The 25,673-nt window shown below is 44.3% G+C and overlaps 1 protein-coding gene across 5 annotated transcripts in view; it reads left to right on the forward strand.

Moving 5' to 3' along the window:
- Window positions 1–25,673, forward strand: part of LOC309695220 (MAM domain-containing glycosylphosphatidylinositol anchor protein 2-like) — a 161,485-nt gene that overhangs the window by 87,738 nt on the left and 48,074 nt on the right. For all 5 annotated transcript variants that reach the window (XM_082515733.1, XM_082515730.1, XM_082515731.1 and 2 more), the window contains 5 exons: window positions 8,034–8,363; window positions 9,908–10,222; window positions 15,531–15,803; window positions 19,375–19,523; window positions 24,665–24,842. In XM_082515733.1, coding sequence (XP_082371859.1) covers window positions 8,034–8,363; window positions 9,908–10,222; window positions 15,531–15,803; window positions 19,375–19,523; window positions 24,665–24,842 — 1,245 coding nt within the window. The remainder of the gene's footprint in view (window positions 1–8,033; window positions 8,364–9,907; window positions 10,223–15,530; window positions 15,804–19,374; window positions 19,524–24,664; window positions 24,843–25,673) is intronic.

The raw sequence follows: 25,673 nt of genomic DNA on the forward strand, positions 1-25,673 counted from the left end.
CATCTTCATCTAAACTAAGTGCTGGTCGGCTATTTTCATCCTCTCTCTCGGATTGTTCTGGTTCAAACTGGAAAGGTTGAACAGGAGCCATTTCCAGTGCGCCGCTAACTGTGAACTGGATGCAGTGCAACCGTTTGACGTCACTACCCAGAGTGCATTGAGAAGTAAATAACAATGGCGGCCTACTGGTGAATCGTTTTATATAAAATGTGCTTAAAAGGAAAACATCTGGTGTATTTTAATACCACATATATGTTATTGAAAGCACAGAGCATATTTCAGCTCAAACATGTGTTAACAGCCGGGTTCCCTTTAAGGACACGCTGCACGTGGTGATACCCAGGCTAATAACCGTGTGGGAATTACCTCGTACGTGCAAACAGCTTTATTCCCACCACCTGTGTTAGATTTGGCACTTTTCATAGATCTTAATAAAGAAATGGGAACAAATGTGTTTTTGTTTCCAGCTGGTTCTTTGCTAAGTTGTCTGTTATATGTAGTCACAACACTGGTTCAACTCTTAGTTGTTTTATGAATGAGTCATGGGTCAATATTAAGTGGCTTCATTAAACAAAGGAGAAACAGTGAAAAAGCAGCCAGTGTCCACAGATGAAGCTGCAGGCTGTCAGAACAGCAGCGTAGTATAACGAGCTGTGAATGTCAGAGTCATTCACACGTGTCACCATTTTTCCTGCCTCCACACATAAACCTGACGTTACTGTGTATTTGCTCCCTCATTGATCTCACCACATGACAGGTGACATTTATGAGCAGCTAATCAGTCGGCAGTGGTTTCACGGTAGAGCCGACGCAGCGCTGACAGCACATGTATGTGTGCGCAAAGGACTCGTTTCATCTCGAGCATGTTGTTCTCTTTAAGCTGCTACAGTACAGCACTAACATCACACATACGACTGTGTTCTGACAGAGACGGAGCTATGTGTGCGTGTGTGTGTGCACGACTGCATCCACCTCTAGTTATGCAACAGACCTTTTACTGACGCAGTAAAACACACACGCAGCGTTTTGTTCTGAGGCGTTCTTGCTTTAATCTTAATGAACAAGGACAATCAGCTGCTCGCCTCACACACTGCAGCTATTTATACACACACACAGTCAGCATATGTTAAGGTATTTGTAGTGATTTGGGGGATGGGTTTCTTTGTCTTAATCCTCATTTTGATTGGTTACATGTATCTAAACCAGGCAGTCAGTTTTGGGGCTGCGACTTCCCTTAAAGGCAAGTCCTTCAAAGTACAATGTAAGGTTACGATTTAACTACCCAATCTAACTGTTAGATTTGTATTGTTGATTGTCATTTATGCTTAGAAATATTTACTCATATATGCTTAGAAGTGTATATAATCATTGGTGGATTGAAAGGATGTTTCATCCTAAAGTAACAGCTCTGTGTAGCATGAAGGGGGAGTGCGTTCACTCCTCTACAGAGTGTTCCGGCATAGATCACACACCTCCTAGGAAAGGCCGTATCTTCTCTTGCTGATATATGGTATAGCAAACACACGTATATCTGTTTAAGTATAAGAGCCTTTTGTTCAGATGGACCGCTAGACTCCTGGCACCAGCTTTGGGGAGTCTTCACAGGGTCACATCTGGACCTCACACACACACACACACACACACACAGTATTCTTTGTTCACATGTATACCTATGTAAGATGTCATATGTTAATGACCCTATGCATATTCATGTAACCACAATAAAAGGAGTGCTATGGGGAGCCTGGCTGAGAGTCTGATGGAGGCTAGGTGGTGGGACGACACTTGGCTCCAGCCAGATTTCCCTCATGCATGAGTAAACCAGCCTGCTTGTGTCTTGCTTTGCAGTGTAATTATATTGTCTTCAACGTTCCAGCGGATAGGTACAAGCTACAAACCTATCACTAACAATAATCATTTTGCAATTAAGCATATTAATTTGACAACATCCAAGGGATTTGAAAGAACTTAAAATTAAAGTCTCTATTTGTCTTGAAGAAATCAAAACTATGTCCAAGTTCTTGGCCATTTTAAATGTTCTACTGCATTTATTGCTACTGAGTTGTTTTGGGAGTTTACATGCACATCATTCATGCAGAGAAACTTACAACAAGAAAAAAACAACAGCAACAAAACATCTGTACTATTGAGTGTTTGTTACCAGCAGTAAGGCAAGAACTTTGCTTCCAAATATGTTCACTGGGAGGAAGTCCCTGGTCCCCCGTCTTCATCTTGGTCTGTTTTCTTATTGCATCGTGTTTTTGTTGCCTCCATACCTGAAGGAAGACACTCGCTCTCATTGAGGAATCCGAATTTTGCAGATCAAATTTTTGTGACGTTTCAGGCGTTTCTCATGATGCAGCCGCAGCTTGGTTAGTCATGACTAAATAAAGTTAAATAGGCAAACATTAGAAAGTTAACCTGGTTTTTATATTCTATTTAAATCTAAAAGGAAATTTCTAACTTCAACTATGAATTGTTACCACACATAATTTGAACATAATTAGTAAGGGTTCATTTCATTTGCAGAAACGATCCAACCTCTGAGCCAAAACTATCGTAACAGATTTCATTTAATCATTAATAAACACACTGCTTTACCTACATTAGGACCAATCAAAGTATCCTTTACCTCCGGGCACCAATAAGTACAGTATTAAAGATCTGTGCGTGATAAGGCAAGCTGTATGATTTTAGAATGGATTTCTTAATTTTAATTTCCACTGATGTTACGAGTCGATTTAACATGAATGGTAAAGGATAGATTTCTCACCTTAGTCCTGATTTTGATTGATATATGTGCCATATTTCTTAATCTTAGACATATTGATGTAGTACCAGAGTACACTGATCATTAAAGGTTTTGTCACTGATCTCAAGGGTGGATTTATCCTAAGTACAAAAGCATGCCTGTGTTTAAAAACTATAGTCATTGTTACACCTGACTCATTATTGTTGGCGGCGTTTCTACACAAATACACTCCGCTTTAACCTAAATGGGGACATTCAATGGGAAACTTTCTTTAGGGAACTGGTGAATACAATAAACTCTGATTATTAAACATTTGCTTGTGTTAAGGCAGACCTTCCCAAAGTGTGGGGCCCGCCCCCTAGGGGGGGCGCAGAGCCATTGCAGGGGGGGCGCGGTATGAAAAGGGGAAAAAAACAAAAACAAAAAAAAACAACGCTTGTGCACTGCTAGCATGTTAGTCCCCAACCCCGGGCCACAGACCGGTACTGGGCTGTGAGTCGTTTGGTACCAGGCCGCAAGAGTTGAGGCTCGAATGTGAAATTTATGGTTTTCAGGGTTTTTATCGTTAACTCGGTTTCCCTGGGTCTTTCCCGTGTGTTATGAAAGAATTGTAAAGATTTACACGTTACCATAGCGACCAGAGAGCATAAAGGGGCAGAGAGGAGGATGTTACTCAGTGTTACTGGGGCATTTTAGGAGGAGGCTGCTAATAAAGTTACACAATTACACAGTGAATTCGGGTTTATTATTATATTTACAAAATACCACCGTTTGTGTCTCGGTCGTATCATATTATATGGTTGTATTTATCTCCACACCTTAAAGGCCGGTCCTTGAAAATATTGTCTGACATTAAACTGTCCGTGGTGCAAAGAAGGCTGGGGACCGCTGATCTAAAAGGTACTTTTGAGGCCACCATCATTTGCAGCTGTGGATCGTCTTCTTGCACAGACACGCTCTGTTCACCTGGTTTGTTCACGAATGGGCCGTGCATCCATTCTTTTGAAGTTCGGGGGCTTTTTGTGGTTGGGAAGTACCGCTTGAACTCTTTTGAAAGCAGAGATGTGTGGTCTCGCACAAGCTGGGAGAATTTTGCCTCCATCTCTTCCCAAGGCCCTGCTAATGCTTGAAACATGTCAAATATCCCTCTGTGCACTTGGCAACCCCACAATTCAAGTTTGGCTTTGAATGCAGCTACTTTGTCAACTTGAAGGGACGATTTGCGACCCTGTCACTGAAATGTGCTGCTGGTTAGGACTTGTTTTTCCTGAAAGAAACCTCAGCAGTAGCTCTTGTAACTCCAACTCTGGCCAACGATGGACAGGCAGCCATCCTTTAGCATCCTTTACCATTTGTGCCCAACATCCATCTCTGCATCCATCAAAGCTGCTCGAGCAGATATGAGTGTAGGGGTGCTTGCTTTGATGTAGTTCATGACTTTAACTACGTTATTCAATATGCCAACATTTCCCTGTGAATGACACACAGACTCACATGAATAATGGATTAACAAAACAAGAATCTGGTGAATCGTTGCATATTCATACAACAAAGTGATTTATCCAAGATAATCTGAACGTGCTGGTGAGTGTGAACTGGTGTAACTGGACCGCTTTATACATCAGACATCGTCCTGACGATCCATCATCATCAAGATTTCTTTGCTAATGCACTAAAGGAGCTATAAAAACTCCTACAGACACTGATCACACAGATTCAAACAATTCATGTACAACAAACATGAAAATGTGACACGAGTTCTGTAGGATCAAAGGCAAAGCATCATCGATCCTGTTTGTAGTGACAATAGACAGTTTTAGTGTTACACTGGTGGGTAGCACTGTTGCCTCACAGCAAGAAGGTCCTGGGTCCACAGCCGCCATGTAAGTGGCGTCAATGCAAACATCCTCTGTTGGTCTCACCCATTTTCCCAGTGCAGCATTCATCAGTGTCCAGATTGGAAAAAGTAAGCAACATCTAAAACGCAGTAACTCGTTTACACTTCTATAACCATCTTGAGCAGTAAAGTCTCAGTTGGAGCCACTTTGGTACTTTGTAAACGTTGTTATTTTTTCATCACCTAGAATGACGTCTGCAATGAAGGAATCAGAAAATGAAGCGTTTTCATCACGCGTGATGCCGCGGATCAGTCTGGACAGAACAGTCGTGATGAGGGTAATGAATCCTGTCAGCAGTTAGAGTGAAGAGCAGCACGTTGCTGTTGACGGTCCCAGGATTAAACTGAACAAATGGCTTCAGTAATAATTAAGCCCCATTCAGACGGATTAGTTGCTCTACAGCAGGAAGGGTGATTCTAATAATTTAAAATATGAAGAGACAAGACAAAATATGTGGGTGTCATTGCTCTGATAGGAACTAATGAGATACTGACGTGGGAAACAAGCCTACACAACGACCATTGTGCCACCAAACAAATTACTGAGTCAGGGCTCCAGACTAACCTTCTGCCACGGTTTTTAAAAAAGGCGCACCACTAACCCTAACCCATTCCCCACCAGTTAGGCACACCCAAATTTTTCAACTGCATTGCTTAACACCGCAGTTTTACATGTGCACTTTTTTGTGGGGGAAATTGCCGTCCACACAGACAATATTAACTTGTAAATGATTCACTAACAATGTTGTCAACACAAAGTTCTTTATTTAGAGCACATTTCTAAGGAAAGATAAGTTACTGAAAAAGTGCTTGTGCTTAAAGTGCGTTGGCACTCTTTGGCAGTATTGTAGACAATGTTAAACTTAATCATCTCATCGGCTCCTCCGACGACCTGCTTGCTGCCGCTGAAAGGCAGTGTTAGAGGGGACACTTGGGCAGTTATCGCAGCATATAATGTGTTTCCTGGATACACTGTGCTTTTTCAGCATTCAGAGGTTGATGGCTCCGTGTCAGAGCTGGCTATGAATTTCAGACAGTTCAGGCCTTAACTTAACAAAAAATGTATCAATAGTTCTTTTCATCTTTTCTTATTACCCACAGCTACATCCCCTCTGTCAGGCCTAGGCTGCTCATGAGGGCTGGGCATCATCACTGATTTCTATATTCAATTCTGATTCACAAGGTCCTGATTCGATTCAGTTTTGCCTGAGACAGTCAGAAATATTATAATTCTGATCATTTATCAGTACTGATACATGTGGGACTTTGACAGAGGTGTGAGCATCACAGTAGAGGCCTTTGTGTCAAAGTAACTGAGGATAAAACAGAAAAACATGAAGGAGATTTTCCTGGCCTGGATTTTTATAGCAGAGAAACTTAAAAATATTCTGCAATATTGCATAATTTGAAAAAGTTTAAATTTCTTCAGTAGTGAACAGCAGAAATGAGGCTTTCTTGTCTGAGGTCATTTAAGTAACAAAGACAGCAGCCGGCAGCGCTGTAAGCAACGGTAGACTGATGGGTAATAAGCGAATGCAAAAAACAGAGATTTGAGACGGGAAGCTGTTCTTGACGTGCAGAGAGAGACAGCTGTGCATGAAGTGCATTTTATCGTGGTGGAAGCAAAACAGCAAAAGTCAGAGTGAATTAATGGCGACATTTATCAAATGTGAATTGTAGCACGATATATACATAAATGTGTGTGTGTACAGGTACGAACCCTGTGAGTAGACTGACTTAGCCTTAGCTAAGGAAGTAGAGCAGGTCATCTGCCTGATCTAGATCCTTCTGCCCCAGTCTGCATGCCAATGTATGAACTGAATCCTGAGGTCCTCCTGATGCACTGTTAGATAGAAAACAAGTGCTCGGGGCTACGACACCTGTGAAGGGCTTTGAGTGCTCCACCAGCAAAGAACCAGTCAGTTTAAAATGGAAACAATTGTGAATTCAATAAGTTAAATCGAGGTGACGCAGATACTAAAAATCTCAGAGGAGTTCGATTCACAGTGACTACAACCTCAAGGTCAAAGGTCAACTTTTTGGAAAATCCTATGAATGCTTTAATTCAAGGACAAAGTGGTGCAGCATTTAGGTGTGTCTGCCAGGAGGGAGCACTGCTGTCATTATTTTGAGCTTTTGCTGCAAACTTTAAAAAGTATATTAACCTCCTGGGACCTGCGTCCACATATGTGGACATCACATTTTGGGTCATTTAGACCAAAATACTGTCCACGAGGACATTATGCTGCCACTGTTCCATCAAAATTTAAAACGAATAATGTGTGGCTCTCATTGTTCTTAGGAACAAAAATCGGGTAAAAACAAATCTGGTGACTCTTTGTTTTTAGATTCATCGGGTCCAATATTCAAACATCAAAGAGAAATTAAAAATGCTGCTGTGGGAGAGTTCGGGTCTTTGGAGGTTAAAGATTTACTAAATACAATTTGAACCCCAACGAAACAAGAGCATCCAGGGAAAGCTGTGGATGCTCTGAAAGATGATCATAAAACATCCAACCCCTGAGTCTTTATATAGAGGGGTACTTTGTAATATAGCTAACATTTCTGTTCAAATGCGCGCGTGACAGATGCTAATAGATAGTAAGAACCTGACTGGTCGTCGCAAAAATTCAGTTGCAGGTTTTGAGTTGGACACTGTTCATAAATCCGTCAGGTTGATGCTGCAGCCTTTTGAATAATTTAAGGACCTGAGTTCCACAAAACAGCGGTTGTTTCTGGTAAATGTCAAACTTGTTGGACCCTCCGTCGGCTTGCTGCTGAACTGCTGCTCTTTCAGTTCATTCCTAGGCTCAGATTGGCTCATTGAGTCAGATACTCTGTTCGGCAGTTCATCGTTTTTGATATTCATCTTGGTCCACGCTAAGGCTGTCCCCATAAATACCCCCAAATATCACCTTTATTTGGATACATAGTTGACAGCTAACTCACACTTGTAATAAAGTTACTCCTTTTCAGCTCCTCTTCACACACTCGTGTTTGATGTCTGGTTTTAAATTTACCTGGCAGATGAATTGTCTTTTTTTTTTCCTGCTGGGAGTAAAATTATTTATGAAGAATAAAGCTGAACGCTTGTTGTCGGAGACGTTCAAGGACTCACGCTCCCTCAGATAAAGCACGTTGTTTATTTCAGTCGCACTTATTTAAACGGACACTCAGCCCTCACCTCCACAGACACATCAAACCACAACACCTGAGCATCTTCATCTTCTTTACTGCATCTTCTTTGTCAACTTACAACCGGATTGTTCTCTGAATATGTTGGAAGTTCGGTCGAGGACACTGATGTGTTTTAGTGTTTGTGTCCTCTACTTCATCTTCTCTGTCCCCAAATGTTTGTCTTTCTTTGTCCATTATGTCACGTAGGTCTCCGTAAAGGTCGCTTTTGGATCACACCTGACCCTTACCACAATGATGACAATATCCAGATTGGACGGGAGGTGAAGATCAGCTGCCAGGTAGAGGCCACGCCCCCAGAGGAACTGCAGTTCAGCTGGCTGAAGAACGGGCGGCCTCTGAGGAGTTCAGAGCGGATGGTCATCACCCACACTGACACAGACGTCTCGCCGGGAACCACCAACCTCGACATCATCGACCTCAAGTTCACCGACTTTGGCACCTACACCTGTGTGGCATCACTAAGGAACGGAGGAACCCCAGAGATTAGCATTGATGTCAACATTTCATCCACCACAGGTGAGGCCAGCTCTTATGGTAGGTGGAGTTAACAAACAGCTGCCAGCTCAAATATGCACGCTAATGAAATACACACTAATCACAGCTGCCCCGGTGACTTGGCAGCCCCTTCGAAGCAGCTGTTGTGATCAACGCTAGAGCCTGATTGGACATGGGGCTGCGGCACTGAAGGCCAAGCAGTCGGTCACCCCTGAACCACGCTCAGCCAGCTCGTCAGCTCTGCATAGGGCAGCTCCTCACAGCTGCTGATGACAGGCATTCAGATAAAGCGTGAACTTTGCCGCACACAGAACTGAGGCTGATTATAAAACCGCCCACTCCTCATATCGGGTTTTCAGAAATAATATCTTGCAGCTCTGAATTGTTTTCTTTGAACCTTGTCATCTGTGACAGCTGTTTGACGCATCCTGCATCATTTCAAAAACATACAGTGGGAATGAACTCATGTACACTTGTCACTGGCTGGTTTCCTCTGTGCCACCAAGATTAAAATAATAGTTGTTTAGTCCTTGAACTGTGGTACAAAGCTCTGAGCTTCTGCAGATACAGAGAGGAGCAGACCTTCAGACAGATGTCAGGCAGATGAACGACTGCCGGCGGCTTCCTGTTTGTTCATGACCTTGGCAGAGTGAAAGAAACAGTCAGAGAGCCCGAGAGGAGGCGGGGGTAATCGAACTCCCGCTTTAGTCCAAACTGTGCGTGACGCCTGCTGACGCATGAAGGTCACGCTTGGGTCACTCCTGAATCCCCATAAGGAAAATAAATGCTAGAACAGTCCAGCAGCTCTCTCAGTGTCACTCTAGATGAAGGACGAGTTCTCCATCAGACACGAAACAAAAACATTTTGTGTGTGGAGGCAAAGTTAACCTCACAGATGAGTCAGAAAGCAAAGGCATTATACCCACTGCAGCCTTATGAGGGGCGCCACAGCAGGACGCTCCACGTCACCCTCCTGGTGCGCCTCCTCCAGCTCGTTAGGCAAAAGTCTGGATTAATGCTCCCTAATTAGAAAGCACTGGACTTTATTCCTCTTCCTTAAACAACCACGCGCGGTATGAAAAGAAAAGAAAACACTTGGACACTGCTGGCATCACGGACAGGTTTTTGACGGGGCGCCCACACCAACGCAAAGCAGGAGACGAAGCATCGCTGAATCGTCCACACGTGAACGCAAAAAAGGAGTTTTTAAAAACTTGTTTTCGGTGATTCGAAACGCCGTTTACGTGGACGAAAGGTCCAAACGCATAGAAACGTTTTTAAAATACCCGTGTAGGTGCGGACGCAGCGTAAAAGAGTTAGTAGCTCATTTATTTGATTCATTTATTTGTAATTTAATGCAGTTTACATTTTTAGTTTAAGTGTTTACTAAATGTTTGAAGGTTGAAACAAACTGCAGTGGAGTTTGAAACAAATATGTGCGTGTGTGTTTGGAGGATGTGTTTGTGTGCGGGGGTTTCTCATGCACAGCTGTAGACCTGCTCCTCTTTTATTCTGAAGGGTCCAAACCTTGGCAGTTAGCAGATATCCTGTCTCTGTCCCTGTAGTTCCTCCAGAGCTCACCGTCCCCAGGGGGCGCTCTCACCTCATCGCTCAGGAAGGCGACACCGTAGACCTGCAGTGCCTGGTCTCTGGAAAACCCAAACCCATCATCCTGTGGTCTCGGGTGGAGGAGAGCGGGGTGGCGGCGGCGGCAACGGCACTGATGCCAGACGGCTCCGTTCAGACGGAGAGCTACGACGGCATCCTGAGGATCAGCAACGTGACCAGAGAGATGAGCGGGACGTACCGCTGCCAGACGAGCCAGTACAACGGCTTCAACGTCAAGCCCAGAGAGGCCTTGATACAGTTGGTGGTGCAGTGTGGGTAACACGCATACGTCACTCAGCCGCCACACACACAGCTCCACGATGTCACAACATTCAGAAACATAGTTTTATTCATCAGTGAGCTGTAGCCAGGAAGCAGAAGGCTGAGTCAGTTTCTCAGGCATCAGGATTCCCAGACAAAGTTCTTGAAGTTCTTTCAAGTGTCTCGGAGAACGTGGAGGCAGATCTGGGAACAAACCATCATTGCTCCTGTAACAGGTGTTCATTCAAACTCAACGTGGCTCCTCTCACTGACGTCCACTCAAAGAGTTGAGTTTACAGGCTGGCTACGTTCACTCTGCAGGTCGTGATGCTCAATTCTGATGTTTTTGTCTGCTTCTTCACACTACAAATAAAATGCGACAGCAAACGCGCTCTAGTGTGAACGCTCAACACGCCCGCATGTGCAAAAGAAGACGTCACACACAGCGTGCTCTGTTTAGACCCAGAGCAACAGCATGTTTGACTGATGGCCTTAATATAAAGAGTTCGGACTTTACGTTTCCCAATTTTTGCTTTAAGTTATTTTGTTATTTACATAATAATGTAGATAACCTAATAATGATCCTTATTGCTGTTTAAGAGAGGAGCGCTGCTTCAAAGGATAGCTGCAGATTTCTGTCAGAATCTGCAGATTATACAGAACAAATAAAATGTTTACGTTGTCTTCCCAAGAGTTTCGCTGGATGTCCAGGAAGCGTTCACCATGTCTTCTCCGGCGCTGATAATTGGCGCCTGTCTTGTGTCGGTGACGTAAAAGACGGATTTAATGCGACCTGACCATCAAGCAGCAGTCGCTTTCTGAAACATCGGATATGTGTTGGATTCAGTACCACACACGAAAGTGACCCAGAGCGGATTTGAAAATATCAGATTTGTGCCGTTCACACTGTCACACCATGATCGGATAGATGGTCGCACAGGGTCAAAAAATCGGATTTGATGCGCTTTCGCCTGCAGTGTGAACGTAGCCTATGAAGTGTCCAAAAATCTGTGAGGGGCACGTTTGCTGAGCCTGGTAGATGAGTGAGGCATTGACACCACAGCACTTCCTGCAACAATAACTGTTATTAACAGGAACTCTACTTGATTTTGTTGCTGTAATGAGCTGAGGTTCAGCTCCTGCAGGACTCGTGTACGTGATTATTTATCAGAGGGGAAGTCTGTTATGCATAATTACTGCACGTTTTCCCGTCAAAGATCTCCTTGCAGCTCACACCGTAACATCTGCTGCTCATGTAAACAGCCACCAACAACTGCTGCTTTAGCCCCTAAAATACCCAGAATGCATTGTGGAGCTGACTCCTAAGCCCTGCAGAAGAAATGTCACACTGATCAAACCGATCACCAGAGCAGACAGCTCCAGATCAGTTTGATACAAACAGCAGATCAGTTGAAAGACACACCGACAGCTGCAGCTCAGCAGGTACGCGTTTCACCGCCGCGGGCGCTCGGGCCGATGCTGACGGACACATGCTGCCTGCCTGTCTCGGACAGAACTGAATCCACCACCTTCCAGTCACGCTCTGTCTAACCTGCAGGCTGCTGCGTCGCACAAAATAGCATCACAGGATGTGACGGGAAGACTTGCAGCTCCTGGCTTCATGCCGCACTAAAAGGCTGTCAGAGCAAATCTCCTCTGCAGCTCGGATGGGCCTCGTTCTGCAGAGCGCAGACACTCACAGGAAATCAGCAGCCCGGGCTTTGAGTTTAAGGAACAAAACCTGACTCATAGTTTGAAAAACAAATCTTCTTAGTGATGCTTTATTTTTCCTTTTCGTTTCCTGACAAGTCAACATTATTAAATGCCGAGCAGATTTCATCCAAATCTGACATTTCAACAATGTTATCAACAAACCAATCTAGTATCTGAAGACTAAGAAGAAGGTGGCTGAAAATGTAGGTTGAAAATAAAACCAATTATTAGACATGTTTTAATAGATTAGGAAAACTCTGTGACCCCACCTACACAGTACGGTAAAGACTCTACAGTAAGACAGTCAGACCTCCCCGTATGAGCAAACGCTTGGTGACAGTGGGACAGAAAAACTCCCTTTGAACAGGAAGAAACCTCCGGCAGAACCAAGCTCAGGGAGGGGCGGGGCCATCTGCCGGGTTAAGGGTTAAGGAGAGGGAGACAGGACGGAAGAGAGACAGAGAGGTCTATTAGCACATAGTGATTGAATAAGAACCAGTGCATCATGGGAATTCCCCAGCAGCCTAAGGGAGGATTCAGGGTCACCTGGTCCAGCTCTAACTATATGCTTTAGCAAAAAGGAAAGTTTGAAGCCTAATCTTGAAAGTAGAGATAGTGTCTGTCTCCTGAATCCAAACTGGAAGCTGGTTCCACAGAAGAGGGGCCTGAAAACTGAAGGCTCTGCCTTTAAATACTCTACAACAAGTAAAATAATGATTTAATGTTAGACATTTTCAAACATTTCATATTAAAAATGAATAGAAGAATAGAATCACATAAAAACATGGCACAATGTTTTTTCCATTTTCACTGAAATCAGACTTTTGTAGACAGAAGGTGTTTAATGGTGTTCAGCCACAGTAAGCAGATTACAGTCAGGTTATAGGTGGATTACTCTGAAATAAGTGAAACAACGTTTAAGTCACAGCGACACAGATTTAACTTCTAAGTGTACGTGAATAGAAAATCTCCCTGAGCCTCGAGAAACCTGCTGACAGACAAATAAACACGAGTAAATCTGTGAGCGAGAAGCGAGCTGTACAGCACAAAACCTTGTGAGCAACATTTCAAATGAGCTGTTTCAGGGTTCACTTTGACAATAATCCCTCACAGGCTCTTACTGGATGTGACTGGATTACAGAGGAGACAGTGATGTGTGGTGGTGACAAGTTAAACAAGTTAACCTTTTTTGATTATTATTATTATTAAAGTGCAATTCGAAAATGTTTTTTTTGAAATGAAGACTTAAAAAGCATTTTTAAAATCAGTTTATTAAATTGGAATTCAAAAATGAATTCACAAATGCAGATTTTATTCTACAATTCATTAATTAAGCACAGAACTGTTTGGCTCTTGTGGTCCTCCGTACTGTAGCAGCTGTTTAAAATCACACCAAGGGACGGGGGGGGGCTTGGACGTTTGACCCATTGTTCTCTGGAAAATATTACAGCCTAGGAGAGCAGCTGCTTTATTAAAACCAAATGATTACAAACTTCAAATCAATTAAAATACCTCTGAGGCACAGGAATGTGCAGGTCTTAACTCAAAGCTGGTGCTTTCTCAGGGTTAATGGCAACATGTGCAGTAAGTTGCCTTCAGGTGAATCATGGTCAGTGCATCTCTCTGAGTGCATCCTAACAGCAGCTTTCATTTGCCAAAGACAGTATGATGTGGTAAACATGGCCATCGCTGCATTGTAGCATGAAAAGCGTGACACAGATGCCCCGAACTGCTGAGCGGATGTTGAAACAACAGCCACTCTCCCGCCTACAGTGTCATTAAAGAAGGTTGCTGCATGAAACAATGTGAAACAAATTCCACTAAAATCCCAGAATCTCGTTTTCAACATTTTTATTATCTTTAATAAAATCCAGCATTGCAGTGATGCGCACATCATTGCATTCTGTTGAGATTACCTCGTACATTAAATTGTTCTTCGTTTGGCCCTGAAGTGTCTCGTGGAGCAGCTGCTCAAACTGCAGGAAAGAGCAGAGTTCATCAACAAGCTGGGACTGGGTCCAGCAGTGTATTATGGGAAAGCAGGGTTAGAAGTCTTCTTTGACCAATCAGAGGGCTTGGCTGAAGGTCGGCATCAGGCAGAAGCGTCCGGTTGACCTTTACATGTTCCTGCTGTGTTTCCCTCTCAGTAGAAGGTCGTGGAAACATGTCCAGGGGCTCGAAACGAACCTCAGACCTGTGTGTGTGTCTGTGTGTGTCTGTGTGTGTGTGTCTCATGTACACAGGATGAGTTGTGCACCATCTCAGGAAATCACCTGTTTGAGTGAAACCTGGATCCTTGAGTGGAGCAGACTAATGGCTCGTGTGGTTCATGGTTCAGGTGCCAGAGTAACGTTTACTCTGCTCAAAGCCTTTTCATACGTTACAAGCTACATTCACACTATTGCTTTATTGAACTTAGCAGAACAGTCGACGTGTCACCATAATTTGGGGCTCAACATCTTGCCCAGAAACAGCAGCTCAGTGAAGACCTTACAGGACTTTGAGTTTGTGGTTGCAGGATCCTCGGGCTCTCGGGGAGATATTCTCTGGGCTTACGAGGCAAAAACCTTTTTGAACCTTGTACATCTGGCGTAAACACAGCACTTCAGAACAAAAGGGTGATTTGCTGAAAGTGTCCTACTGTGTCAGGACCTGGACACGTTGCTGTAGTTGATGCAACCATAAATCCTGTAGAAGTTCAGTGTGGGTGCAGCAGGACGAAGATCCAAACTACACCAGAGTCCACCTCTGATTGGCTCCAAGTCTGGACTTACATCCGATTGAGATGAATTCAAACCCTCAGTGCAGGTACAATAAGAAATGAGGAAGTGGCACCGTGGCTTCAGGGCTTTTTCCAGTGAAACCACGGTGGCGCTCGCTTCAGTTTTACTGAATAACAAAGTCCATTTGTAAATCTCGGCCCTGTTAGAAGCCAAAAGGACCAGGAAATGCTTACCTACCTTCCCATTTACAGTACCATTGCAAACCCTATGAGCCGGGTCACTCCTCACTCATTACGCCACGTTTGAGTGCTTTTGTGCCACCTCCACCCGTCCTGACCACGAAAGTCAACTTGTTTTTCTTCTCTGAGACATTCGTGAGCTTTTACATCTTATTGGTTCTCTCCATCCTTCAGATGATGTTCCTGTCTGCAGAAAGGTCGCAGGACGGCTGCTGCAGCTGCTCTTTTCTTCTCTTTATTCCTTGTTTGGCATCAGGATGTTAATCTGTGAAGTGACACCTGCAATTCGGCTCAAAGCTTCTGTTAAAGTTCTGCTGGAGGGATTTAAAAACACAGTGCACCTCAGCGGAGCACCGCAGCACCAACGCACATCTGAGTTTAAATCCTATAAATATGTAAGAGGCTATTTTCAAGCCATTCTGGCTTCATTAACAGTGAAGTGAACACAGCCCTGAGTAAGATCTGGATTTGTATGATTGAAGTGCAGGAAGTGATGCCATTTCTCCATTATTTTATTTATATATAATATTTATGCTGGTTTTCATTGTGTGAAGTTTGTAATATTGGTTAAAAACAAAAATGAGACCAAGTGAAGAAAGCCTGAAATCAGTAGTGTCAGAAACCTCCCTGGCTCTGTGTTGCAGTCCCTCCCGCCGTAGAGCCCGAGCACACGGAGATCCGTCAGGCCCTCGGCCGGGCGTTCAGCCTTACCTGCCGTCTGCTGCGAGCTCATCCGGCTCGCCTGCTGCGATATGAGTGGAAGCTGGGCACCCGCCTCCTGACTGTCGGACAGTTCAGTGACCAGAGAGACGACACGAACTACCACGTCAGAGCTTTGAACAGGGAGGGCTATGGCGAGTACACCTGTGACATCACCAACGAGGCCGGGGCAGGACGTTGCACGTTCCTGGTCACAGGTGAGCTTTATTATTTTTTGAGTTATTGCACTTTAGTCACTTTATATTTAACATGACCTGAGTCATCGTAGATTTTCCTGAATTGCTTGACTTGTTTAAAAAGTGAAGACATTTGACTAGAACTTGGTTCTCGGTGAGGTTTTCAGTGGACTTGGTACCTGTAGGTTTTGCTTATAATAACCAGTCCGCTGTAACTGTATGCCAGGCGTTTATTAGCAGCCAACATGAACGTCCGTACACTCGTAACAGGAAGTACACATAACATCTAAAGAGAACCACAGCGACACCTGCTGGAACTCTCCGTAACGGCAGCAACAGGAGGCAGTATGGACAAACATAACATTGCTGTTATCTACAGTACCTAATCTGAACATGTTGGCTTAGATAATGTGACCTGATCATATCTGGGACACGTCCCCGTTGATTATTGACCAATGGATGATTTAAGGCTGACTTTGTACTCGTCTGGAATGAGTTCAGACCTGACTTTTACGCGTCTTAATTTTCCAACGAGCTGCTGTCACTGACGACACGCTGCCTGTAGGAGTGCTGCAGTTCCCTACTCTACATGACCTCATTGTCAGCTTAATAAGAAAGGTGTAGCTGCCTTCATGACAGCATTGAAAATATTACTATAGGGATTTCTAAACAGTTTTATGTACCATAGTGTAATACAGCCCAAGGTTATTAGTCATAAGTGGTTTAAGAAGCCTTATGTCGGACACTTGATGTGAGCCTGACACCTCCTGCTGCTCTGTAAGATCAGTTGGCCCACAGTCTGACAGCTCAGGAGGCAGAGCAGGTCAGCAGGTCAGCTGCTGATTGGAAGGTTGGTGGTTTGATCCCTGGCTCCCCCAGTTTGCATGCCAAATATCCATGATACTAACCCGACTTGCTCTCCACATCCATCGGAGTGGATGAATGATAGTTAGAAAAGCACTCAGTGCTTGTGTGAATGGGTGTGTATGGGGTTAATGCGCTTTGAGTACTCCAGGAGAGCTATATAAGAACTGTACTAGCATGCACTGAAACCAGTGAACCACTGAAACCAGTGAACCTATATACACCATTGTCACAGTAATCATAGGGGCACTTGATTGCAAGATTAACTAGTTAGCTGGTTAAATAAGGCATAGCAGGGTCCTGAGTGGAAACAAGTTCTCCATAACTGAGGCTCTGCCAGATGCTCACAGCTCCGGCCACCAGGCTGACGTGAGATACCAGAGAAGCTGAGGTCTGTTCTGAAAAGATCCATCCCATCCACGGTGCGCGCTCAGCTACAGGAGAATAACAGCAGCGAGTGTATTCCCATCCAGAGCTGAAATTGAGCAATTCTGGAAGAACATCTGAGAGAGAGAGGTGTCGCATGACACTAACGGTGACTGGTGGACTAAAGGATGAGCCGGTCGCCATCACCAAAGCAGACAAGCGCAGAGCTGGACAGCAGCAGGACCTGACACGCTGAAGAAGCTAACAGCACTACATGTAGCACAAAGAAAGGGTCTGCTGACAGCGGGTACTCAGTCATGAAGGATCCTTTAGATTACTAATGTGTACACACACACATATATATATATATGTACACATGTGTGTGTGTGGAATGCTTAACTTAATAATTTTAGCAGTGTTTGTATCCCGAGCTTCAGATGTTTCAGTTTTTTTGTTGTTATGAGGATTTTATCTTAACGTGAGGAAACGAATAAAATCATAATTTCATGTAACTGAACAAGCATGGGGAGAGAAGGCAACATTTAATATGTTTAAAATGTTTTTTTAAACCTTTTTTAAACCTTTTGGGGTTTGAATCATGGTAACTCAGCTCGTTACGTTTTCAACAAATACGTATCAACTTTTGTGGAAAATAAAAGAGAAGGCGTCGGACGAGTAATCCATCTCTTTAATTACACAGGTCTGGTTTTGTCTCACGTGAATTTGGAGTTGTTGTTGACTTCCAGGCTGAACCGACTCTGCGGGTTTCAGTCTCTGAGTCCACTTGTGTCTGCGTCTTCTCTGAAAGCTCCCCTGCAGAGGCACCCTGTCAGCGCCCAGAGACTTCCTGTAAAACCCGCCGCTGTGTTAAGCCTCTTATCAGGGCCGACCGCTGAGCAGCAGCGCGTTTTGCAGGCAGCAGCAGAAAGTGTTTAAAGAGTGGAGTTGTAAGCTCAGGATATAAAGATGATAGAAAATGGTGGTGATTATGCCAGACTTGTCATTTGCTGAGGTGAAGTTTGCGTTGTTAATCAGGTGTGAACACACTGGTGGCATTTTAAACCTTGCTCATCCTGCAGCGACCAATGAGACAGCGTAAAGCTTCAGAATAAAAGTGACAGAAGCAGACATGAAACTGTGAGACAAAGTGCCAACATGACGACTCGCCAGATGGTCTGACTGCTCCTCCCACCGTCAGACAGATGAAACAAACAGAATTTTAATAGGATGATTCATTTCTGTCTGTTGAAGTCACAACAGCAAAAGTCATTTTGTGTGTTTTTAAAGCCCTGATTTCTGCTGAAGTCTAACATAAATAATCTTGTTGTCACACAAGCAGAACACACACCATTGGTTTAAAACAGTCACGTAAAACACAAGAAAACATGAGACGTGAGAACACCAACACAGTGCTGTGCTGCTTCCTGTTGCATTTACTGTTAGTCTAATGGCATAAGGTCACAGAAGAGGGGCCTGAAAACTGAAGGCGCTGCCTCCCATTCTACTTTAAATACTCTAGGAACAACAGCAGGAGTGAAGTGCTCTAATGGGTGCATACAGGACTGTAAGGCCATCAAGGTTAGATGAGGCCTGATTATTCAGGACCTTGAAAAGAGATCATGGATGCCAACGGTCAAACCAAACAAGTCAAAAGCTGTGGCTACCAAACAAATGAGACTGCAGCCACTGTCCCTGGATCAACCGTCAAGTAAGGCAAGGAGCTGCTGATCATTTCAGTTGTGCAGGGAGGGTCTAGCATGCACTGTGCACGTGCACAGAGATTAGTTAAATGCCCTCAGCCAACTGCTTCAAGTCCCCGTAGTAACACTACTGATCAGCTGTTTGGAGTAAAATAGACTCAGTGGCAGAATTAGCAACAGTATCACATAGAAAGAAATCATGTTGCTGTTAGCATTATATATTTATGAAAATGTAACTATACTGCCATCAGCTAATCCATCTTTGTTTATTGATACTTATGTTGATAAAAGCAGGTTCATACACACAAACATACAGAGATGCCATTGTTACAATGTGGTCATGTGTATCACTGACACAGCCAAGTCTGCTTAATATTTTTGAGTCCTGTGAAAGCAACCTGCAAGTTGCTGAGAAAAGCAAGAGTTTTGCTAAACTGGCCAACAGCCTTGTTTTGGTTGGTAGTTCCACCATGCCAAGCATCGCCACACAAACACACAACAGCGAGTAATCTGCAGCCAAAGATATAAAAACGACCCATCGTAACACCAAGTGTCACACACTGAAAAACACGGTGACGACATTGTTTTCTATTCATGAGTGAAAAAGACATCCTGGACCTGTTTCCAGCCCTGTGTGACCTCTGACCCAACTGCCTCCTCAGGAAAAGCCAACCCTCCAGAGTTTTACTACGACACCTACAGCGCTCTGTGGCAGAGCAGGCCGCGAGTCTACGGCTTCAAGCTGCAGTGGACTCAGATGGAGCCGAACGCTGTGGATCGAATCCTGGCCTACAGACTCGGCATAAGGCAGGTCAGTGCAGCAGGTTTGTTATTTGAATGCAGCAATCAGTCGTCCCCACAAATGTCTTCATTTGCATTTTGTTTGTCCGAACTCAGGGGAGGTTTTCCAGAGTTTATAAGGGTCTTTGAAATGTCTAAAATCCATCTATATGCACGTTAGACTTTACAGTTATGGATTATGAGACTTGCTTATAATCCATAACTGTGAAGTGAGTTATGAAGTTAGAAATATTTAATTGAAAAAGTCTGTTGTAACCACTGAGGACTGATTTGCTGACTTCACCCAGGCTGTATTTACAAAGAGCACGGTGACCACATGTGAGGTGGGAGGAGATGTTTCAATCGGACACTAATTTACTGAAAAAGCCTTTTGCCTGTTTTTTGCACTTGATTCTGAAATGAACTGAGTGCACCGCAGCTTTTTAAACCACCCCTGAAACTAGCCATGCATACGAGGGGTGTTAGCATAGTTAGTAGACAGACTAACTATTCTAATAGCTGTGCTTCGAAGCAGCTTTGTGATTAAAGGAAAACAACCAGTGTGAAATTATAGCTTGCAAAGAAAAACATGCTTAAATTAGGAACTTTAAGTTGTCATGAGAAATAAGAAAACTACAACTCCACAAACTCGTGTCTGCCTTTGTGTTACTGTTCTAGATTCATGTACGTTGTTCCCAATCCCACTCTGGAATAACAACATTAACTTCCACAATGTCCGATGTCGTGGTGTCAGGATCATCTTCATATACTGTCTTATGTGTTTGATACAAGTCAAATATTAAGCACCTTCAGTGCGCCAGTAAAATAGAAAAGCACTGTATGAGAACCAGTTTACCATGTTACCAAAAATAAATAAATATGGTGATGTACTAGACAAGACAAGACGCTTCACCCGTTGCCTACTGGTGGTGGTCAGAGGGCCCGGTGGCGCCAGTGTCCGGCAGCCTCGCCTCTGTCAGTGCGCTCCAGGGCGGCTGTGGCTACAATGTAGCTGCCATCACCAGTGTGTGAATGGGTGGATGACTGGATATGTAAAGCGCTTTGGGGTCCTTAGGGACTAGTAAAGGCGCTATACAAATACAGGCCATTTACCATTTACTAGTTAGCTTTGCAAACAGGTGGTGTAGCAGCTAGCACTGACACCTTGCAGCCAGAGTCCTGGGTTTGAACCTGCCTTTGGCTTCTCTGTGTGGAGTTTGCATGTTACCCCATATGGGTTCTCCTCAAGCTACTCCAGCTTCTTCCCATAGATCAAAGACGCGCGTGCTAGGTTCCGCATTGGCTGCAGGATGAATATGGATGCAAGCGTATATGTCCTCTGTGTTAGTCCTTTGGTGGACCGGCAACCTCTCTCCCAGCCTCTTGTGGGCAAGACTCCAGCCCTCTGCGATCCCAGTTAAAATGGCATTAAGAAAATGGATGGACTGATAGTCACGTTAACTGATAGATGTCAACTAAAAAGTTGTTGTTTCTATACCTCGTTGTTCCTGCATGTGTTCTCTTGGTGTTCTTGCTCCATTAAGAACATCACAAAGTGCCATGCATGTAAGAAACTCCGTCCCGGGTCATCCGTGGATCGGGTTTCCTCCGAGGCGTGGGCACCTATCAGCAGAGATTGTCCATAACCTATAGAACTCAAAGGAATATTCTCAAGTAATAGTCAAATATGCCATTCAGCGTGTTAGTTACAGTGCCGGGAGTAGCTTGGGAGAACAAGGAAACAGACTGCTTCAGGTTGCCTTCCCAAACCAACTCAAAGTTTATTCATCAGACAACAGTTTATATAGAGGAAAAAGGTTCGTGTGTCAGCAGATTCTCAGTTCAGACCGGTACAGACCAAATAAGGAAGCGCCTTCCTGCCCTCTGAGCAGAGAAGTATCCTTTGTATAGTTTATCAGTTCAGCTACAATTTATGATTATCCCAGCGAAATACACTCCTAGACATAGAATACAGAGTTCTTTCATTAGTGAATTCTGAAACAAACCACCTGGCCTTTAACAAACCTTTCTCTAAGAGATAAAGAAGGGAGGATGGGAGTAAGGGAGTGATCTCTGTGGTGTTTTCAACCTTGAGGCACCAGCCTGTGATTCTTACACATCAATTCTTGGGTCACAGAGAAAGAGAAAAACAACTAGTAAATGGGCCTTATTGAGCAACAGTTTTCCTGTATAATATCACTATAAAACAATATCCTGTAAATGCTCCCATGGTGCTAAAATACATAACAATGCAGTTTGCAGCAGTGTGCTTAAAGCATGGGGAAACCAAACTGAAACATGCCTCTGCTTCTCTGTTCTTCTGTCCTCGTGGGGCCTGTAACAGACTTTTAGATCTTATGGGGCATTCAGTGTTTTCTCTATAGTTGATTTTACCCTGCAGAGTCACATGGAGGTAAAGCCCACAGTGACGGACCACATAGTGTATACGAGTGAGTGTGGGAGAGACAGAGAGTAGGTGGCAGTATTCCTCCTCCTTTCTCTCTGTCGGGCTTCACCTGCAGTGAAGCTCTGCTAAAAATCAGTGGTTGTGTAATTGTTGTAATTGCAGGTGATCTGTAGGGATTAACAAATATTAAAAGGACATTCATTCAGTTTTTAATGTTTTTAGAAGGTTTCAAAATTCTGGGAATATTTTCCCTGAAAGTTGATTGTGGATGTTTTCAGTGGGAGAAACGTTTCATCACTCGTCTAAGTGACGTCTTCAGCTTCAGCCGACCTTATAAACACTCAGGGCTGCATTTATTAACAGAGAAACACTGTTCCAGAAATATATACAGATCTCCAGCACTGTGGCTCCCGTGGCGATTCCCCTGAATCCCACAGTGTGAGTGTAGTGACTGTGGCTCCAACTTTCCCCGTGCTCCCAAACCGTGACTCCGATCCCTGGCGACACAAAGAAACACACATATGGGCAAAGGTATCCACACTGGTGAGGTTTAGCAACACTGAGAAACACGGCCGTGCAACAATCCGGTGTTGACCAGAGCTGAGCCGCACTGCTAAATATGACGGTCATGAAGAAGGTCATCAGCACAGTTGACGTCTCCCGTATGTCCTGATGTATCAGAAGTTGGTAGTGATCCCGTACGTGTCAGGACTATCGGAGCAGCTGAGATGCATTTTCTCTAAACACCGGGTCTCTGTGGCTTTTAAACCCCAAAACACGCTGCACCAAAAACTGGTCCACACCAAGGATCGGGTCCCTCGACACAAACAGAGTAACATAGTGTACGCTGTTAAGTGCAGGAGGATTGTCAGGATTTATACATCGGGGAAACCAAACAACCTCTGGCTAAGAGGATGGCACAACACAGAAGAGCCACCTCGTCAGGCCAGGACTCTGCAGTCTATTTACACCTACAGGCCAGTGGACACTCTTTCAATGATGAGGATGTATCATCCTGGACAGGGAGGAACGCTGGTTTGAGGGCGGAGTCAAGGAGGGAAAGACCATCTCTGAATGGAGGAGGGGCCTAAGGGTACATCTGTCACCATCTTACATGCTGTGATTGCAGCCATTCCCCAGCTCTCTGTGAATGGGACTCATTGATCAGTGTTCATGACATTGTGTCTGTGAAGGTTCTCAGTCATCCAGCTCACCTGAAACTCTGGCTGATTGGGACCCACACCCAGTTTCACACCTTGGCTCAGGCGATCAGAGGATCATCAGGGGTCCTTTTGTCCCTCTCTGGGGGGAAACTCCCACTGGGTTTATATCTGGGACTCTCCACCATTTGACCTTAGAACTGAAGAAGCTTCTCGGATGAGAGGTGAAACGTCTTCAAGCAACTTAAAGAAGTCCAGACGCTTTTCTTTGCAAGCTCCTTTGGCTGTTCGTGACATTGTTCCGTCAGTGGGCTGGCTTCAGTCATTATGCAAATGTCCTGCTTATAAGGTTGGAAACCTGCAGTCAGCTGAGACCGAAGACGTCACCTGATGATGATGATGAAACGTTTCTCCCACTGAAACGTCCAGATGAACAGAATCAACCTTCTGGGATCTGCCTCCCTTAGTTTTCAGCTTCATATAATACACACTGATCACATGACTTGGTGTGCTTGGTATGGCAGAACAACACACACACACACGTGTATGTACACACACACACACACACACACACACACGTGTGGAAAATGTTCCTGCAGCACAGATTCCTGAAACTCTACCTGAGGTCCCTGCAGCAGCAGCCTGGCATCATAAAATAAGGAGCAGGAGGAAGATGTGTTCCCATGGCAACTGGCTCGTCTTTTCATTCTGCAGAGCTGCTGAGAAACAGAGAAAAGGAGGAAGTGCTGATGGGGAGAAAAAAGTTATGAGGAGGCAAACAAAGTCGGGGAAGAAATATCAAAATGTTTAATTTGGGGGAAGGAAACTGAGAGATGACACAAATCAAGACACAACAATTTAAACACTTGTGCCTCAAGTATTCCCATACAGAAAATCACACCAAAGCAGAATTCAGAATTAATATTTAATTTATTCGTTGTACTGTACTGACTGCACATAATGAGGCACGATGGTGGTGTGGGAGGCACCATAGAGTGACAGATCAGTCACCTGTTTATGAGCCATTAAAGAGTCCATGTTAGTAATCGTGTTATATCAAGCAGACTGAAGAACAGAAATGACCTATGACCTTCTGATACATGTTACATTTCTGCAGCACATGTTTTGTTCTTTGCAACATTGTAGCTCCTGTAACGTCCTGCAACAATGAGGTGTTGGTCATGCACCATAGACAGGCATGGATTAAGGAGAACCTGAAGATCTCATTGCATTGTGGTGAAGATCTGCATAATGTGATTTAAATTGGGTGATAGGAAACTGGCCTTAGTGGAATATGTGCTCAGTTACAGCTGCTCTAGTGCATCATGGAAACAAATATGGCAATAACGCTTCCACAATTTCTCATTCTGCCTCAGCTTAGAGTTTCTGCATAGCTGCTGCTTGTCGACATGCAGTCACGTGTTACGGTAAAGTTAGCCACAGTAGCTGCTTCAGGCTAACACGCAGAATGTTCCTGTTGTTGTTGCCCATTAAAAAAACCAAATGAACATTTGGCACGCTGTGCTGAGTTTAGGCTGATCTGTCGAGTTAATCGAAATGAATGTGTTATTTGGATGAGTTGGAAAATCCCGCGTTTTGTTTCAGATGGGTCAGTCTCGCTGGTGGGAGCAGGAGATTCCCATGGAGGGAACCATCCAGAAGGGGGAGCTCTTGACCTACAACTTAACTGAACTCATCAAACCTGAATCCTACCTGGTCCGCCTGACACCCATCACCCGCTACGGGGAAGGAGACTCCACTGAGCGCATCATCACATACAGCGGTAGGCTGCCTCGTTTTCTATCGTTCAATCCCCGAACAAGAGCAGGAACACAAACACTGCCTCGCAAATCTTTCTGGAGGAATTTACACGCACAGCTGTTTGCAACGCTGCTTCAGATCACTGAGGTTCACGTTCATGCACAGCTCTCTTAAGGCTCGCGACAGTGTTTCAGGCTGGGTTGAGGTCTGTAACAAACCTCTTTTTTCCAGGTATTCTTTAGTAGATTTGCTGCATGATCATCGTCCTGCTGTATGATCTAAATTCAGCAAAACGTTACATGTGCTTTATATTGAAGGTAAAACCCTAAAATACAAAGCAAACAGAGAAAAAACCCAACAATCAACTCGATGCATGCTGGGTGCCAGTGGCACCACCATGCCTGATGTTGTGGGGACATGCTGTGTTTGGTTTTTGCCAGATACGGTGATGTACATTATGGCCACAGGACATGACAGAAGTCTTACGGTGTGTTCAGATGCAGCTTGGCAAACCAAAGCAGTGCTGCCATCTTCTTCTTAGAGAAACAAAGAAGCCTTCCAAGCAAACTGTACTTGCTAAGGGGTTTTGAATTTTACTGTCATGAACTTCAACATTTAACATGCTAACTGAGGCCTGTAGAGTCTGAGATGTAGCTCTTCATGCGCTGCAGCCATGGAGGCAGTTAAGTCATACAGGACTTTTCCTTCTCCTCCCTGCCATACATCCGTGCTTCAGATCTCCATGAAGCTGGCCGTGGTGTTTCAGCGTCTAACGAAGACGCTGGTGGGCTTTCCATCACCCGATGAGTTTTTTTTCACTCATCTCTTTTCACTTCCTGTTTGTCTGTACACC

This window comes from Aulonocara stuartgranti (assembly GCF_965226115.1).
Source record: "Aulonocara stuartgranti genome assembly, chromosome: 19".
Classification (NCBI taxonomy): domain Eukaryota; kingdom Metazoa; phylum Chordata; class Actinopteri; order Cichliformes; family Cichlidae; genus Aulonocara; species Aulonocara stuartgranti.